The sequence below is a fragment of the Catharus ustulatus genome, chromosome 2 (genome assembly GCF_009819885.2).
Source record: "Catharus ustulatus isolate bCatUst1 chromosome 2, bCatUst1.pri.v2, whole genome shotgun sequence".
Lineage (NCBI taxonomy): Eukaryota > Metazoa > Chordata > Aves > Passeriformes > Turdidae > Catharus > Catharus ustulatus.
In genome coordinates this window covers 113,881,018-113,900,502 of record NC_046222.1, presented here as the reverse complement: position 1 = coordinate 113,900,502, position 19,485 = coordinate 113,881,018, and the positions used below count along the sequence as shown (strand labels likewise).

The 19,485-nt window shown below is 41.9% G+C and overlaps 1 protein-coding gene across 15 annotated transcripts in view; it reads left to right on the top strand.

The window, feature by feature from the left end:
• Positions 1-19,485, top strand: part of DMD (dystrophin) — a 1,072,200-nt gene that overhangs the window by 984,214 nt on the left and 68,501 nt on the right. For 11 of the 15 annotated variants that reach the window (XM_033051053.2, XM_033051056.2, XM_033051052.2 and 8 more), the window contains one exon: positions 9,660-9,721. In XM_033051053.2, the coding sequence (XP_032906944.1) occupies positions 9,660-9,721 (62 nt within the window). Of the gene's footprint in view, positions 1-2,886; positions 2,995-9,659; positions 9,722-19,485 lie in introns of those variants that run through there. The other 4 variants (XM_033051063.2, XM_033051066.2, XM_033051062.2 and 1 more) reach the window with 2 other exon arrangements.

The window sequence follows — 19,485 nt, the reverse complement described above, 5'->3', positions numbered from 1 at the left end:
GAAAGAGTTTTGGGATAATAAGACCACTTCTAAATATCATCCCTCACTATTTAGGCAGCCATGATTTCCCTTTAAGCACTTGGTGTTATTAGATGTTGAAGACATAGACACATGGATTAGATACAGTCCAGGACAAGACAACAGTATAGCAGAAATAAACACTGCTTTTCTTCTGATTAAGGTCCCTATACAGGTGCACAAGTTGACTGAGTAGCCCTTGAATTAGAAAAGCCCCACAGGGAGTTAAAACTCTGCTTAGTCTGTAATCTTGTTTTATTTTTTTATAGAGAGGTGTTTATCTTTTATCAAATAAATGGCCTAAAATTAAGTATGGCATAAAAATTGGCTTCAGTTACAAATGCCAAAGATAGTAACCATTTACACTGCAAACAAAATATATTTATGTAATAAATTACGGGTAGTTTTAAGTAATTTGGAGTAAGAGTGGTATTACTTGTGCACATTATACAGCAAAAATATAATTTTCAGGTCAATCAAAATAGCTAAAAGCTTTTGTGAATTTGGAGACAACAATCAGAACTACATTAAATAGATTTTTTTTTATAAAAATCAATTTATAAAGTCAATAGGCCTTAATCCCTTAATCCTTAAACATTCTTGTTTTGCCCTGGATGTTCTTGAGAGAGTAATAGTTTGATTTGGGAGATCAAGGGGTTAATTTGCTTTTCAATTGGAGAATGACTCAGAGTTACCCTTTATTGTTAAAAAAAAAAAAAAGTAGTGGTGTGTGGGTGTAAGGTAGGGAAAAAGAGCCAAGAAAATGGATTCACTAATTGGGGTTTTCACCTGCTGTGAGTCTAATTGAATACAATGCTTTATTTGTAACTCAAGGAGAAAGAAGATTATGCAAAGTATGAGAAATTCAGACTGGTTTTTAAATTCTTATTACTTGGCACTATTGTATGGGAAAGAAGACCAGCATGATAATAGCAGCATCAAGCTTCTGTTAAGGCAGGCCAGGAAGCTGCAGAAACAGTGGAAATTGAAGGAATGTGTATCGGGGAATCAGTGCTAGATACTTCTGAAGGAAAACAAACCACTTTTGCTGTGAAATGCCTGGCCTCTGGCTACCAGTCCCTTTGTATGACACGAGCAGCTGCTCTCTCCTTTCAGTGTATACCCCGAGGTTCCTCCCAACTAGGATGAAAGTCATCCTGTTTTAAAGACTTAAGGAGAGTTTTGTCACTTCTTAAAACTCAGCTCAAAATGCAAAAATGTGAGACTGCTGATATAACACAATTGACAGCCTTCAGCCAGCTTATCCATGTCAAAACTAAGATATAGATAGAGCAATTGATCTAATACAGGTCCACTGAATTAAATGGAAAATTCACAGTCTAATGAGTTTTAACATGGTGATTTATGTTTACACAAAAATTATTCCTCTATTTTCTTTCCATATTGGGGTAGTATTACAGATACAAAGTTACTGTAAACTGTGAGTTAGACCTGTTGAAACAACCTAAATCATCTAGAAACTATGAGAATTTACCATTTAATTCCAATAATTTTTATATTTACATTTGAGGGCCTGAGGGGTTGAACCTTGAGCATCTCTTACATTAATGCTTCTGAAAAAAAAAAAAAAGCCGTGGGCTTTCCTTGAACTGATTGTTGAACTTTTTTTAAAAATCAGATAATCCAACTACCTAGAGCCTTAAGGGGAGCCCTAAATTTCCTGGTGCTTAGGCTAGCACCTTCCAACTTCAATGCATAATGACATCCATGCATCCATGTAACAAGGATGGGATGAATTTTCCGTATTTCTGGGTGTGCATCTTCCCAGTGCAAAAACAAGGAGATTCTTTTGTACATTTGAAAGGTAGAGAATAGATTTAGATTTGATATTAAAAAGAAATTCTTTACTGAGAGGGTGGTGAGGCATTGGAACAGGTTTCCCAGAGAAGTTGGAGATGCCTCATCCTGGAAATGTTCCAGGCTGGATGGTTGCGTGAGCAGCCCAGTCTAGTGGCAGGCAGGGAAGATGGAATTAGATACTCTTTAAGGTCCCTTCCAACCAAAACCATTCTATGAATCTGATTTGAAAGACATTGGTTTTGGAGTGGCTCTACTAAGAAATCACAATATGTAAGGCTTGAAAAACTACTTGGTTAGGAGAATGACTGGGAGCCTTATTTTAACGAATAAAGGACATAGATATACAACAGGCACGAAGGGAGACTGGCCACGCTGATATGAAGAGCTTGTGAGACTAAAAGATTGCTGGCTTTTCTTTGTGTAATGCATATTGCGTAGGAATTAATGTAAAGAAACATTGCAACAGTAACTCGGCATGAGCAGAACTATTTCTTCTGCGGTGACAGATCCAGGGGAGAAGCTCACCCTTCCTTCCCTGCGGAGCCAAGGCAAGCCCTTAGAAATGAAATTACCTGATTCCACTTACAAATAAACCACTCGGCATTTTAAGCACCAAAATTAAACGCTGGATGGTGTGTGTGTGGGGGGGAGTACCCATTTCAAATCTGGCTGGATTCGGTGTATATTTTAGCTAAGTTTTGTTACCAAGCCCGCTGAAGGCGAACTGATTTGCCGCCTCTCAGCACACCCCTCTCTCCGGCCGGCCAGCGCCAGGGCAAAGAACACCCAAAAATTAAAATAAAAAGGAAGTCAAAGGAAGCGCCGAGGGATTCCTCCAGATTAGCTGCAGTGCCCCGGGGAGGCCGGGGAGGGGCGAGGTGCCCTGAGCCGCCCCGCAGCCGGCATGAGGGGGGAGCACCGGGGCTGAGGGCGGCAGCGCCGGCACCGCCGCCGGGCGGGAGCGGGGCGGGGCGGGGCAGCGCCGCCTCCTCCTCCCTCCCTCTCCCTTTCCCTCCATCCCTCCCTCGCTGCCGCCGTCCCTCCCTGCCGGCGGGGCGGCCGCAGTGGCTCTGAGCGGCGGGGCCGGGCGGACACGCTGTTTCTGCCTCCGCGGCGCCGCCGAGCAGCCGCCGCCATGAGGGAGCAGCTGCGGGGGTGAGCGCGGCGCGGGGCGCGGTGCGGGCGGCAGGTGCGGCGGGGGCGGGCGGGGGCGCGGCCCGGGGCCATCCCGCGCTCCGCGGCGGGGCCGAGCGGCGTGGCCGGCCGCCGTCTGCGCCGGGCTGGCGGCCGTACCTGTCATCGCTTACGCGGGGAACCGCAACTTGCCGCCGGGTTTCTTCTGGGAACTTGGAAGGGCGTTTGGTTCGGCGCCCTTTTCCCGCTCCCGAGGCCGTAGTTGGGCGCTGGATGCGCCCCGTTGGCACACGTAGGAGATGGCGGTGTGAGCGCCACGCACGCGTGGCACTACCTGTGCCTGTCCTTTTACCTGTGCCGGTGCCTGTTCCTTTACCTGTGCCCGTGCCTGTGTGCCTCTACCTGTGCCGATGCCTCTACCTGTGCCGGTGCCTTTACCTGTCCGTGTACCTGTGCCGGTGCCCGTGGGGCTGGCGAGGGCAGAAGCTGAGGCAGGGAGTTGCGGCTGTGCCCGCGGTGTGGGGTGCGCGGGGCTCGCCTCGTCCCCCCGCGTTTTTTGGGGTAGCGCGGTGCTGCACGGCGTCACCTGCGCGGCACATCGCCTGTGGGGCACCTCGGGCCGGGCGTGAACTTCAGCGGAATTCCTGAAAACAAACGTGCTCGGGGGTGTATGGCTTCTTCCCCCCCGTAATTTCATGCTTAGAAGTAATCTTTCAAGTTAATAGGCAGAAGAGGCTGGGAGGGGATTCCCTCCGGGCGGTTGCACTGTGCAAGTGCTGTATTTCTTGTTGCTATATGGCACCTTATATTGCCTTTTAATAGCTGCTGTAAAACATCTTGCAGCCTGGGACACCGGAGATATCTTGCGCTGGAGTTGGGCAGAGGGGTGAATTTTTGCAGGCGTATGTGTGCAGAGCTGAGGAAACGCGAAACCTGGTTATATCGGGGATCTTTGACCTTTTTAGCACTAAGGAATTGTTCAAGGCCATCGCTTGTCTGAGCCTGGATTTGACAAGACCCTGCAGTGAAATCGCTTTGGCAGAAGTGGAGAGGAGAGGCTTTGGAAAGCAAATAGATCAGCAGAGAGTGACAAGCTGGGGGGGGCAAGGCTCACTCAAACCAAGCCACTGAGCAGGAATCTTTTCCCCTGACAGAGCAGACAAAATAAATGTTTAACATCAAGGGGAGAAAAAAATGGTTACTGTTCAGTACTTGACAGCTGATATTTGGCCCTTCTCCTATTCTTCATTTCCAGTATCGGCAAGAAACTTTAATATGTATCGGTGCCTGCCTTCAGCAGTCTGATAAATCTTGCAAAAGCCAATAAAACAGGCTAAAGTCAAATTCCTGCTGAAGACACGCTGATCCTTGGCTTAAACAGAAGTAATCTCTGCACAGATCAGTAGTCTCTAGATTTACAGATGAAAACAGTAGTTCTTTGTAAAGCACAAAGGATTGCCACCTTTTTACATTGCTAATATTTCCATAGCACTAACTTGTTTTATCTTAGGAATTAACAAAGCACTGTAAAAAGAGAAATATTAAGTCTTTCTTTGCTATCACTGTCATCTTCTGTTGAAAACATTTTGCTTTTAAATGAGAGGTAGTGTTTATTCATAAAAGCTCTTTCAGTTGCATTTAGATTAGTTTAGTAAAATCCAAACAACTATCATGTTTATTTTGGCTTTTTGACAACAGTCATAAGGTGATTGGAGTAAAATTTGATTCATCATAAAGCCAGAAGATGAAAAGTATTGCAAATCACGTTGTTTGAAAAGGGATGAGTTCAGAGCTTTGTACAATACCACTACAATTTTGGCACTTTTTTATGAGTATATGTAACTATTTATTGGTACATGATAGAATTTTTTATTCTATGCACATCTATGTGCTTGCACATGTTGTTCATGTCGCATTTGCTAATGAAGGGTGTGGGGAGAAGTGCAGCAGAACTGGCTCTGGTATCACCAATGAAGCGGGCTGTAAGAGTTTTTAAAGGACTCTGCAGTTGCAACCTAGAATTCTGCTCTGGAGCTGAGCAGTGAATACACGGGACCTGATTTTTTTTTTTTTTTCTCCTCAGAAAAAGGGATGAGGGAGGAGTGCAATCAAAAACAGTTAAAAGATTTGTGAATGTTATGGCATGGCTGGTGCAGGAATGTTGGGGGGGATTTATGCAAGAATTTGGGTGTGGGGGAGCATTGCTTTCAATTCCTCCTACTGCTGGTGTTGCTCAGAAGTAATATAAAAAGAATGAAGAAAAAATGACTGTATTTTGTCCAAACTGATCAAGTCCTAACAAGGGAACTGTAATTCAGCCAGTGTGTCTGTTAGGATATCATCTCTTGATTTCAGGTCTGCAATCCTATGTGTTGTTGGCTCTGCTGACAGTGATGAGAGACAAATCTGCTGTTGGCAGGAACAGAGGAGTTCACACAGGCATAATGTGACAGAATTCCCTACATAAAAATTATCCTTGCTAATATAATGTAATCATCCTTTAATGAAGTGGTCCTGTGGTTCCCAAAGGATGTATCAAGTGAAGACTATGCTTTCATCCCACTGAATAACCAGTGTGTTTAGTGTGCCAGTCACACCCACACCAAGGTGTCACCACTAGCCTTTGCTGTTCCTCTTCTTTTCAGGCCTGGTTTTAATTTCCTTGCCACTTCTACAGCTCAGGTCAGGTGAGAAAGAGCAAAATAAGCCAAGTGAGTGTACTTACATTTTTATTTGTTTCAGAATGCCTGTGATTTAAAAGCTAGTGATCAATTTAGTTGACCTAAATGTAGAGCCAAATTGAAAAATATATCCTCTGAGCATGTGCAATATTGCAAAACTCCTGGCTGTGTGTGCCAGTGTCTTTCTATGTTGGTGGTTTGTAGGAAAAGCGTTTTGACTGCTTATTTCTGCACATACTCTCACTCTGCTTCAGCTGCTGCTAGTCAAGAGGACTCAGACTACACTTTTGATGTCTTCCTGACTTGCAGGCTCTAAAGGGCCTTGTTCACCAGAGTTTGAAACTCTGGCAAACACTTTGCTGCAGATCTATTAAGGATGCTACAGCATTCCCAAGTGTGGTTGAGGCTGCCTGAAACTGCTGAGCTGGCATTTCACTTCAGACCGTGCTCACAATAAGGGCATACACACAAATCCTCCCCCACCGGTCCAACCCCAGAGCTCACAATTAAATGGCCTTTGAAAATGGCAAAGAGGCTTAGGAAGAATAGCCTTGATGGAATCTAACCTTTCCTGGAACTGCCCTTGTGTGCGGAATAGTTGATAATTTTCCGAGCTGAAGACGTTGAGAGGCGAACGCCTTTTAGCTAGAGCAAAATATCTGCAGCCTTCTTGTGTTCTGCATGTAAAGTACCAGCAAAGTGCCCTGGCTCCATACAGCCACTCAACCTCCTCAGTTCCCTTCCAAGCCTTGGCTTTTTCCTGCAGGAGCCCAGAGGGGTGCTGAGGGCTGGTACCAGATGGGAGCTGGGTGGTCCCTGCCAAGGGTGGGATCCAGCAGGTGCGGGGCACTCTGCCCCATGGGTGCTCACTGCTGGGGAGCTGGTGGGGCAAGAGTTAGGGGCTCTACTGGCTTGACTTTTATAGTCTTAGGAAAGAAATATTTCCTCTAAGTTGCCATGAAGTTTAAAATTAAAGCAAAAGGGGAAATGTACCTGCCCTGTAAATTCAGTCTTTGTCACTTGCACATGAAGTGAATTAAGTCGTTCTTTAGAAAATGTGCATTTCCCACGATAATTAGTTTTATACCATGAAAGAAAACCACACTGAGTAGAGGTTTGGGGTTACTGTATTAAAAATATCTGAAACCAGTTGGAGTCCAGTGTTTCTTTCGCAAAGGAAATTTTATGTACAAAGTCTTACAAAACCAGTTGTGTATTTTTGGCATTAGTTAATGCCACAAGCTTCAACCATACATGCTAAACTCACTGATATGTGCTTAGACCTTACAATAAAAAAAATTTTCAAAAATCAGTAAATTACTTGTTGGTATGCCTTTGATTTTTGGTACTAATTTTTCATACTAAGAAGATCCTTTTGTTATTCTGTCCCACACAAGCATGGGATATGTCCATCATCCTATCTATATTCACCTTTACCAGATATCTGATGGCTTTTAGATGTTTTCATGAGGAATTGGTTTATTTGAAGGTTGCCAGGTTGATAGCTGTTGAGTCTGAAATTATTTAGTTTGTCCATAGAACAATTTGGGACTACCAAACTGATTTTATACAGAAAGGCAGGTTATTTTCAGAAGCTCCTTGTAACTGCTCACATAAATTCTTTTTCTCATTTTTGCTATGTGATTTGACACACAAACCATGGTCCAGTTCCTATTCAAATATACTTCACTTCTGGGGCTATCTGCCTATAGGAAAGCAAACCAGGGTGGCCAAGCTTATGCCTGGGGGACTACTGATCTGGGACTGACATTGGGTGCAAACAAACTGCAACAATAGGTCTGCAGGTGTGAATGTTTGTTGGGGTCTGCAGCTGTTCACCTGAATCGTGGCATTTCTGGCTACAGGATTTTCTGCCATGAATGCACTTCTGTCTTTTTTCCTTTGGAGCGCTGTTATATTGGTAGAGACTTCTTGCAGTTGAGTTTTTAGGAAGGAAACTGTTTCTGTTTTTCTTCAAAAATGTGCTTTATACCTGGGTGTGATAAAAGGTTCCAGTGTTACATTCTCCCTGCAGAATCTACCCATACCAAGCAGGATGGGAAATGCAGGAGCTCAGATGCAGGTGGCTCAGATCCGCAGGTTTTCACTTGAAGCTACTCAGTTTCTGGGAATAAAAAAACAACCAACTAACCAAAAAAACAACCCAGGCCAGGCTGAGATTTCTGAGTACAATTGCATCCACCTCCCTTTGCAGGACTCATTTTTAACATAGCAAAGAACAAGACTGCTTTTGCTCTTGTGGTGTCTTCCTCCCATTTTCACTGCCTTCAGCCACTGCAGGAATTGAGAAGTGGGGGAATGCTGAGGTTGTTGAGACAGGGCTTTATTGAAACCCTGTGCTCAACTAGGGCAGCTCTACGGCAGAGTCTTTTTCTTATGCTTAGTGCTTGTGATCCCTCTCATTCTTTCTTGCAGTTACAGAGCAAAATCTGGAAATATATATAGTAAGCTGCTGAACACAGAGAGGTTACTGGGGCAGTAAAGTATTCACAGGAATCAAATAAATAGCCTGTCTTTTAAGGCCAAAATTAAATCATACTAAGAAAACCTGGCACAACTTTCCTTTTCCTCGAGCAGAGGTGGTGTTGAAGTGATACATTGGAAATTTTACCTCTTCTTAGCCTATAAAGGGTAAATGTGCACTTGGGAACATCAGTGCCTCAAAGTAAGAACTCAAGGGCTGTTTGTTCTCTAAAGCAACCTTGTTGTGTCAATGTTCCAGGGCACAGTGGTGGGCACAGGTGCTGCTGGGTGGTGATTTGGTCTCCTGGAGCTGGAAGATGTGTGCTCTAGGGGCTCCACAGTGCTGTGGGTCAGGTCCTGCTCTTCTGCATATGTTCTACAGAATGATGTGTGCATGTTGAAACGTGCATGTCTGCTTTTAAGTACAGAAATGGCAAATGTATTTGCTAGCAATGGTATGCTGCATTCCATTTTTTCAATTTTCTTTTAATTTTAATGAAGACTCACATTTGTGTCTTAAGGCAGCTGAATTCTGTTTGAATGGGACTTATTGGCTACAGGACAGATAAGGAGAATTTTCTTTCAAGCCTTCTATGTTAATGGAAACATAATCATGTTAGTTATGCTGTCATTAAAAAACAAACTCATAGAAAGTATAACCGTAGGAGACACGAGTTGCTACTACATCCGCTAGCACTTCATTCTGTTGACTTTCTCACGCTGCCTGTCCTTCGGCAACATGATGTGTTGCAAAGCTGGAGGCTGCTGGCCTCAGTGCAGAGACTCTCCAATTTACATTCTGGTCATACTGCAGCGTTTCATAACCCCGCTTCAGCTTTTCCCTGGCTGCTCTGCTCCCTGACACTGCACAGGGACCTCCAGGGCACGGGAAGGGGCCTGGGAGTCCCAGGGAACAAGCAGAGCAAACAAGAGTCTTGGCTAGAAGAGACTGTCACTACGGGGTGCAGCATTGACTGAGAAGTGCTGTAAGCTGGTGGTGGATCAGAAGGCTGTTGCACAGGGATTTTAGCACAAGTGTCTGGACTGATAGGAAGGACTGGACCCCCTACCACATGGGAAAGGGTTGAGCGAGCATGTAGGGGAAAGGAAGTAAAATATGGATCTCAGTGTCTGGTCACAGTTTCCAGAAACTCTTTAAGAATGACATCTTCTAAGAAGGACATCTTTTAAATGTCTGTCCTCTAGTTAGGAGCAACTGGAGAATGACCTGTACAAAACAATGAGTTCTTAAGAATTGACTGGTTGCAAACTCAAAACGTTGACATTCTTGTTGTCTTTTTAATATTAGCACTACTTTTAATTTTATGTGATGAGCGCTTGCCTGAATAAAGCTCCAGGTTGATGCCTCTCGTTGAAAGAAGACATGCCTGGCACTGCTGAGCCCCCTGCCAGAGCAGCCCAGGCAGATCTGGCACCATGTTCTGATGTGCAGCCTTGCATCACTGCTGTGAGATGGAGAGAGAAATTCTGCTTTACTAACTTTCATGTTTTGTGTTGTAGCCATGAGACCCAAACGACCTGCTGGGATCATCCCAAGATGACTGAGCTTTACCAGTCATTAGGTAAGACATCTATACCAGATGTTTGGTGCTTTTTTTTTTTTCTTTCAATTTAATGATTTGCTTAGACAAAGATTTCCAGAGGAAGCAAACCAAAATTAAGTGAAAGAGGGAGGCAGAGCTTTTATCAAGGTTAGAATTTTCTGCAAGGGAAATACATAAAGCACACTTCTCAAAGTGCAGTAGAAAAAAAAATGTATTTCATTTAGCACATTTGGAATGTACGCCGGGTTTATAAAGTAATTTGGGTGTATTGTTACAATCTCTTTACTGAAAGACTGGAACAGAAGTTAGAAAAAAAATAATCCTGAATCTTTTCACTGTCTAATCTACTTTACAAAAGGCACATGAAAAAATCAAACCAAGCCGCTGTTAATGTTGACTTTTGGATGGTGGGAAGCCAATTGAAGCAATTTGCCAAACTGTGTTACCACTGCTTTATTTTTAAAGCACTTTCAATACTTAGAAGGCATAGCAGCTGTCATGATGTCATTTTGAATACCCAAATTGCATGCTTATTATGACTTCAGATGTGCCTCTCTGATGGAGGGTTTTTTTTTTTTTTCGTTTTTTAGCAGCTTTGGAATTTATTAGCAGAAGTACATCTACAAGATAAAATAGGTTAATCTATGCTCTAGTGTAGGCTGCTTGGCAGGCCATTTAATAGCTAACTCTTTGATTTTAATGGTCGTGTTAATAAATAATAGAGAGTATAATAAAAATTAAGCTATTTTGCTGAAAGAAATACCAGTAAATATGCTGCATTCATAAAAGGGGGTTATGTCTGTACAGCACATGTACTAAACCAGCTTGAGCACTAGCATTCTGTGCAGGCTTATTTACCATGGTGAAAAATAGCTTAAATTATCACCTGCTAAACTCTAGTTTAGCTGCTGAAAACAGTCTAATTATGCCAGTATAATCTATTTCAAGCAAACTCAGGTATCTCTATGGTGCTCTGCAGTTCAAGGCATGCTAAAAATATTGTAGAAAATGATACAAAATGAAACTACACAGTGTGAAGATTTTTTCCTTAAAGTATTAGCAATGTGGCAGCAGTTGGTTTAAAAATTAACCAGAATGCAGCTTTGTATGCCAAATAGGGATATAAAATGTATAAGTTCAGGCTAACCAAATGTAAAAGCAGACAAGCAGTGACTTGACATTTAATTATAGCGTATTGCCCGATGCATCTCCTTCATATTTCTGCTCTTAAAGTGAGTGGTTTGAAAGTTTCAGGACAAATGGTAATTGCATATTCAGACATCCCTTTAATACAGGTGGGTCTTAAACAGTTGCTTGTTAATTTAACTGCTCTCTGACTCCACAGCCGCCTTTGATCCACAGATTGCATGGTATTGCTGATACTGTTGTTGGTCAGACCTAAAGTCCTGTTGCAACTGCATTTTCTTCTGCTAGTTCCCTGTTACAGCCAGAGTACTCTTAAATACCAAGAAGTGAAAAGGTAATAAGGGAGAAAAGTGTCCTGATAGATTCAGGTCAGCAGTTCAGAAGATGTGTGACTGCTGAAGTCAGTTTGCATTTAGTTTAACTGAGTTTTATCACTGTGGGTATCACCCAAATGTCAGGAGTTTAAGATAGCCTTATTTTTTACTGCATAAAGAAGGAACACGTTCAGGCAGATTTTGTTTTTTACTTGTGAACTTTCTTTGTGAACATCTTCTCCTGCTATTGTCCTTTTCAGGGGCATGAAATGTCAACAAAAGCAGTCCTCTATCTGGATGGTTCTATTTCTTTTAGAGTTGAGATCAAACAGTCATTAATGTGAAAGCGACACAGATTTTAGCAAAGTATGCATAATATGTATTTTTATGAGTAAACTGAGGTGCTCATGTATGTGCACCAAAGAGACTAGACAAGGTGACTCTTTGTGTACTGCCACATGGGTGAAGCTTTGATGAAAGTGCTACTGTATAACATACAGATTTATTTTATTTTTGAACTGGGTGTAATCACCATTGCCCAACTCTCACACAAACTGCATAGTACAAGTATAACCCGTTTAGTCTTGAACAGAAGCCTTGATGTATTTTCAGTGCTTTGCTTTGCCTCAGGTCAAAATGGTAATAATGGGATGTTTGAAGTCTTTTCAGACTGTTCAGTAATGTATTATCTGAGAAGATGTTATTAAAGTCGATTTTGTATTGCATACTCATTAGATCCTATTATTTTACCCCCCATTAGGAACCAAATTTTGTTTCTAATTCTTATAAAGAAGCTAGTAAAGAGCTTAGTATGTATGCCTTTGTAAAAATCTGGTAGAAAGCATGTATTTGGCAAGCAGGTAAATGTATAAAAGTGAGACCAAGTACATCAATGCTGTCAAGAGTTTTCATTTCCATTTTCCAGCTCCTACACTTAGCCAGTATGGAATAATTGTGTTATGTGATACAGCTCTCTATACATGCCAGTGTATCATCATTTGCTACAGGATGCTTATGTCTAATTTCAATTCTTACAAATTACTGAAAGCCTAATTTTTTTAAGTAAGGTGCATCCTGGCTCAAGGTAACGTGTCTTACCTGTCTCTGAGATGCGAGAGACACTTCTCCAAGAAAGAAGAGTAATATTAATTTTCACATATCCAATTCACACACCTACAAATTGTTGCATTACATTTTGCTAAAATAGGTGAATTTCAAGTGAGACTTACTTGTTCATTTTTCTATTTTTAGAGGTCTGGGTATTAATAAAAATAAAGATCAACTACTTGGGAGCATTATTTGGTACTAATAAAAGAAGATTGCAATGTGCTGTGCACAGTCCTGTGACCTGTTCAATTGAGACTGCATCAGAGACAGCCGGAAGAAACTAGAGGAAGAAATTATATAATAATCTGCCTGTGATTTTCTTGGAGCTCATTTGTTAAAATATAGCTGGTTATAAAGATACTTGTTAAATACTTGATTGAAATTATAAATGTGTATCAAAAATTTTCCAACTGGTGGTTCTTTCTAACAGAAGACAGGAAGATGCTTGTTCCTGATTGCTCTTTATTATTTAAACAATGTAGCATTTTATCAGTGTTGATGAAATATTTACTCAAGCTGAGCAATTTTTACTCTTCTTTGAGTTATGGCTACTTAAAGTTAAACAATAAGTTGTCTTAATTGTTTAATGTTTAATTGAAGGGGCAGCAGGAAGTTAATGTTGATACAAATTAAATTAAAAAAGAATCACATAAATTAAGAACATAGAAAAGAAATAAGTGCTGAAATAGGAAAGGTAGTAAAAATCATGATATGTGAGCTTCAAAGGATCAGAAGCTGACAGACATCTCCTGGTTTGTATTTACATCATTATGAACCACTCCTATTTTCTTCTAACTTCCTTCTGAAAGTCTTCAAAGAATCAAGAACTGCTCCAGCTACTTTTCTTTCCAAAATTAGTTCCTCTGCAGCAGATCTACTGTTTTTACACTGTTCTTTTACATCCCCCTTACACATTTTTTCATCCTTCGTGATGGCTCCAGGGCATCACTGAAAAGGGAGTTTGTGTTTTTTCACTGTCATGGAGACCAAGGACCTTTGTGTGAGGGGAGAGACAGAAGGAATAGGAATCATTAAGTGGTCTGAGTTTGCTCAATTTTTTCAGATTATCTTCTGAGAGTGAACATTTAATGTCAGACAGCTTAGCTCTGAATAGCAGTATTTTGCCTTTAAGCTGGGAATGACTCCAGCCTTTGCTATGATGGCCCAGGAGGACTTGACTTGTCGTGCCATACTGTTAGTGTCCCCCTCCTCCAACCTTCCTATGTCATGTCATATCAGTACAAGTGTCCTCAAGGTACATTAGTGTCACCATGAGCAGTAATTGCAGTAGCAGGATGCAGTCAGAAATGTTGTTTACCAATGCAAGACAAGAGAAAACCACCCTTATCCTTCCAGGCTGCTCTGGTGACAGCTCTCCATTTAATTTAGAGGATGGGGGGCAGTTCTCTATGGACTACATGAAAGAAATGTCAGAGTTGCTTAACACAAGGTGGGAGAATGCTGGAAGGCACCTCTGAGCTTTCAGCAGCAGCTGCTGTGTTGGTCTTGTGGCTGGCTTCTCTTGTGCAGCAATGTGAGCTTCTAACTCCCAGTGACCAAGGCTGACCAGCTTCATCCTCTTTGGTTTGTGTATTTTGATTTGTCCTTCTGAAATGCTGCCTGGAGAAGCTGAGCTGCCCCTGGCTGCCATTACAGTTTGTATTAGCAACTACTAAACCATTATGAAGTTTTATTCATACTCGGCTGTTTTCCATGTTTGCAACAGTAAGACCAATGCCTAGTACACACATCAGTCATTTGTTATCTACTGCAATCCAGTGAGATTCTCCATATGGCTTCTCTGTAAAGGTTGGTTATTCACTCATGTCCTTTTCAAGCCCATTTCAGAAAATAGGATTGCTTGGATTCAGTCAGCCTTGGCCATTAGTCAGTTTAGAGGAGGTCATCTTTCTGTGTGATTGAGTCCTGTGCAGCACACGCCGAACAGACAGCAAACGTAACTGGCAGAGAGGGAGAATTTAGGGGTAGCACTTAACCTGGCATCCCTTGGAAGTGAAAGCACAGCTGTATTGGCATGGAGGAGGCTCTTCCAGAGGCAATGAAGGGCTGTTCTGTTGCAGGATATTACCAGTATGGGAACATTTTGTTACAAGGTAACTGAGCTCGTGGTTTGCAAATTGACACTTTTTATTATTATTTTCTGAAGTTGTTTGCAATTTATTTATTTTAGTATTTTCCAGCATGGCTGCTTCTCACCAGAGTACATAAAAGGTTTCTGAACTTTCTGTCTGCAAACTCCACTCTTATGCCATAATGGGATGTACCAGGTGTACAGCAGATCCTCTCTTACATGTTTGTGTTTTCAGGCTGAAGAAGAGACGCTTCATTCTAAAACTCCCAGAGGACGTGTCAGTTGGTCTGATGACAGGATGCTGGCACATGCTGTGGTGTTCAGCCACTGGGTCTAGATGCAATCAGTAGTATTGTGGTGCCCTGGGTACCTCCCACTTGTTAATTTGCAGAGACACCGTTGGCTTTTTCACTCAGTTGGATAGGCCTAGTACAATGTGCTGGGTGATTTCATGCAGAGTGGTTAAGCTGTACATAGAATAACAGTTTACTGTTATTTATTACCAAAGCAGTGTAGATGATAGCATTAATTATTGTTATAATAAAAGTCAATGGCTGAGACTCAGCTGATATTAAGCAGTGTTACTTGATTAATTTCTTTCCTTTGTGCATTTGTATCATTTGCATTTTAAAATTACAATTCCACAAGAGGCAATATATGTCACTGTAGGGCACCATTAAAAGATTTATTTACAGGTTTTGGGCAGCAGGAGGAAACCCAGCATTCTTAAAAGCCAGACAGGGAATCTCAGCTGTATTGAAACAATGTGAGTTGAAGCTTCTTGAAAAGACAAGAGTGCCGATGATGTCTGATGGAATTTGGCAAAGTTTAGTGGCTGTGGAGGAATTGCTGTCTATTCAGGACTGTCCAGTAAAGAGTTTTTAACATCTGTTAGGAAGGCATTGTAATTCCCAAAATAGGTTATCCCCAGGCAGTGTATTTATGAACAGTCTATGAGCATGTCACAAGCTGTGGCTGAGTGAGGCTTTCAGGTTTTGAGGTTTATCACTCTAGGTTCACATTTTCTGTCCTTGCACCTGAGAGTAAAAAAAACCCTCAGAACACTGTAAATCTCACAAATGAAGATGAGGATTTAACCTGATTACATCTAATTTCTTTAAAAGAATTAAGTTGTTAAGTTGCTAAATTTTACTCATACCACCTGAAGCATGTAAGCTGCTCATTTCAGTTAGATGATGTCCAGACAGTGAGACAATTGCTGTCTGTAGGACCATGTGAAGGGTGTGTGTTTTGCCCTCACTAACTAAAATAGCAATTTTATTATAATATTCTCAATAATATAAACAAGAAACCCCTTTTTAAAGTAAGTAGGAAGGGTAATTTCCAGGTAGAAAGGACTTTATGAGATGCCTTCATATTGCTCTGGGAGAGAGATAGATGCTATGAACAGCCTTTGGTGGGAGTTAGCCTGGCCCATCCCAGTGCTTTTGACCACAGTGAGATGAGTCTGTCATACAGGATGGGAGGATATCAAATGGAGCCTCCCAGTCACTCAGCACGTGCAGCAGCTGTAGGAGGGGGTCAGGCTGTTTAAGAACCACCATGGAAAGCAGTTCAGTTATAACACCTTATTTAAAACCTTCTTAAATAGGTTATTTTGGAAAAAATACTGATTTTAATTTTTTTATTGCTTTTAATTATTTTACAAGCTATTTTATGCAGTAAAAGCTCAAGAATATGAGAATATTTTTCCTCTTAATATACTGCTCATATTCCAATGTAAAATACAGAATTTGGCAACAGAGGATTTAAAAAATAAACTCCAAACTACAAGATTTTATTTGTGTCAGTAGTCAGTGAGACATTCCAGCAGGTGGTTCGAATCACTGATCACTTCTCAAATTAGTGGGTTTTTTTGATTGATTATCCACTATCAAAAAGATCTGCTGCATGTAATTGCAGGTGTTTCTAGAATACTGTAGAAATAGAATGCAGTCCTTATGTTTTGAGATTTCTCTCAACATGCAGAATTATGCAGAAAATTATAGAATTTAATTATCTTATCATCTTTCCACAGTATTTCTGATTTGAGTTATTCCTATCAGCAGTCTGAAGTACCCTTCATTAAATCTGCATTTGTAATAAAAGCACTAGTTCTTGTTCACTGTTATCATGTTATTAGATAGATAAAGATATACAGTCATTTGAACAGAGAGGTCATTCATGGCTGAGTGATGGGAAAGTCATGATTTCTCTTTGCTCTGGGATGTAAATATGTCACCAGATATTCCCTTGTGATCCTTTCTTCTGTCTGTTCCTTTCCAGGGACCAAGTGACCTCTTCTACTGCATCGTTCTTTCAGACCATAAACAGATTATGCTCTTGGGCATTTACATTTTTTGTTCAGACCTTGAAAGTTGCCTTCTGAGAAAGAAGAGGGAGTTTTGTTAACAACTTGCAAAAGTTTCACAAAACACCAAGTGCTTTTCAGCCCTCTCACCACCCTGTTCAGAGGATGAGGTGGTACATACTTTCTGGGAGTGGGAGGAAAGGGCAGGAGGAAAACTTGTGTGCTGCACTGTGCTCCTCAACCTGCTCCAAAATGATGAAAGATTTGGAAGCAGGGCTTAATGGCTCTTAACTCTTTTACTGGGCTGTGGGAGGGCGGAGAAAGCAACGTTTTTGGTTTTTTTTTCCATTAGGATGCAGGAAGGAAAAAAGCAAAAACAATTTCACAACAGAGGCTTTTGGAAGGTTTCTGCTGCTTGAGTCCTCTTCCTCCCTCCTCTGCCTCTTTGCCAGCAGGAGCAGCTGGGGTGTGGCCAGGCAATGCTTCTGTGCTCCTCACTTGAGGTCCCCACTTGCTGTCAGGGGTGGCTTTATGTCCAGCACTCCCCAGCCCACGGCCAAGACTCATTCCCTGGGAGTCTTGTGTTCTGTGGTTCATTTAAATGGGGTCTCATCCAGCAAGCAAAATGTTTTGAACCCAGTTAGGAGGGGCCTGGGCTCCTTTCCTCACTACCCAGAGCAATGTGCTTGTTCCAGTAATAGCCCCTGGGGAGGAAAGACACCACTGACAGTTTCGTAGGCATAGGGAGGGGAAGGGTGAAATCATTAAGATCGAATTGATTGTCACCATCTGGTAAGACAGCTGTCCATCAGGAGCATGGAAGTGGTGGCATAAGGAGGACAGAGGTGAGCAGTTGGCACAGGGACAGTCACTGGGTGCTGGCTGATCCTGGTGACAGCAGTGAAGGTGGCAGTGGAGGTGTGCGACGCTCAGCCTTGGCTTGCAGAGCCAGATGAGCAGCGGTGCTGCTGCTTTTCCAAAACCTGAGAGGAGAGCTCCAAAATGAGCACCTGGCATTGCTGCTTCATCATTTAGAGCAGATGCTTCTTGGCAGCAGTGTCGTTAAGGTTGATGATAAATTCAGTGTCTATTACATATACAGGAAAATAGATGTAAACTGTAGCACTTCCAGGATTAAATGTCTTCACAGATTGTACTTTCTGCCTTGATCAAGACCTGAAATATGCATAGATATTTACTCACATTTCTGAAAATGTAAATAATAAATAGATAAGCTTTTTCAGAGCACTCAGAGAGAATTTAAGAAAGGCTTCCTCATTTTGTCAAATGCTAGCCATAATATTCTTTTACAGAATACAAATTTGCAACAAGGGTACAAAATGTAATTGAATTCATGGTGTGTTTGCGAGACACTACTTTATTAATTTCCATTTGAGACAAATTAAGTCACTTTATTTAAACTTCTCGCTGTATTCTCTACCACATAAAGGACCTGTCAGGATGATGGTGAGAGACAGAGCTGGCAGGAGCAATACAGAGAAGTGCCCATTAAAAAGGTGTATGCAGCTGTGCAAAGAAAGAGAAATTCTATACAAAACTGAAACTTCCTTTCTGCTCTAAGACATGTTTCAGAAACGTTCCATAGCCTTTATTAAGGTATGCAAAACTACTGAATTATCATACCTCATATTATTCATTCAGAACAGCTTAATTAAAATTAATATAATTGAGACTATATTCCCTCTGCTACCTATACCTGTATAGCATTATAAATTATGTTGGGGTAGTTATACCCAAGCTACCACATTTCAAACAGCTTTACAGCACCTTAGCTCATATGCCAACAAGGAAATGTTTTGTCTTTCCCTGTTTTTCATCATATTCTTTCTGTAAGAGTCTGTCAGGCTTAAAGGAAGCTTATTAAGCTAAAGAGACCTTTATTTTGAGCCACTACATTTTTCCCCTAATGTTCTTTTTATATTTACATTGTAGTTTAGATTTTCTAAATGCTTTCCCATCAGTAATTCCTTAGGCTCCATGGGTTTCTTTAGTGAATTAAATGCATTCAGCAGTGTTGTCAGGTGCTGAAACTGGCTGGCACAAGCACTGTATTTCTGTTCTGGAAAACCCTTAAGTTGCAATATGCCAAGCTATCTCTTGGGAATGATCCTGAGGCTGCACAGGAGTGTCTGTGCTCAGGAATTAGTTGTGTAGGTGACAGGGCCAAGAGCATGCATCTGTTTTTTCAGTGGTGGGTGGCTGCCCTGTAATACGAGTGTGTCCCCTGCCACTCCCCACTTCCCAGTGCAGCTGCTGGCAGTGCCCCTTGGGTACTAGTTGCTGTGCTCTGGTCTGGTGTGTCTTTGTCCCCACAGTGTCTAGGAGCTTTTGCAAACCATGGTTAAAATATTCAGTGGGGACTTGTGCTGATGTCCTTATTTGTTAAATGTATGACAGCTCTAGCAAAAGTTGAGCCACACAGTGTCTTCCCAACTGGGTGCCATTCCATGTCACGCTGCCAGAGCCACTGGCTCCCTACCATTTTGCAGGTGGAGACCTGGAAACTCACCTGGCTGGGTGAGGTGGCTTCTCTCCAGAAAGGCTCAACATCTCTGGGCATGGCTGGGACCTGCTTAGATGAAAAGCATGGAAATTTAATTGGATATTTTTAATAAGCTTTTTGTTATAGCCGTATCTGAGAGTGACTTGTTTTTTCCTGGGCAGAGGTTTTCCCTTGGGGCTGCCTGCACACAGCCTGGCTGGTGTATAAGGTGAGTGAGGAAGAGTTTCAGGGTCTCATCTCCCTCACAGTGCCTTTGGTGTGAAAAGCTCTGCAGTATTTTCAGTCACA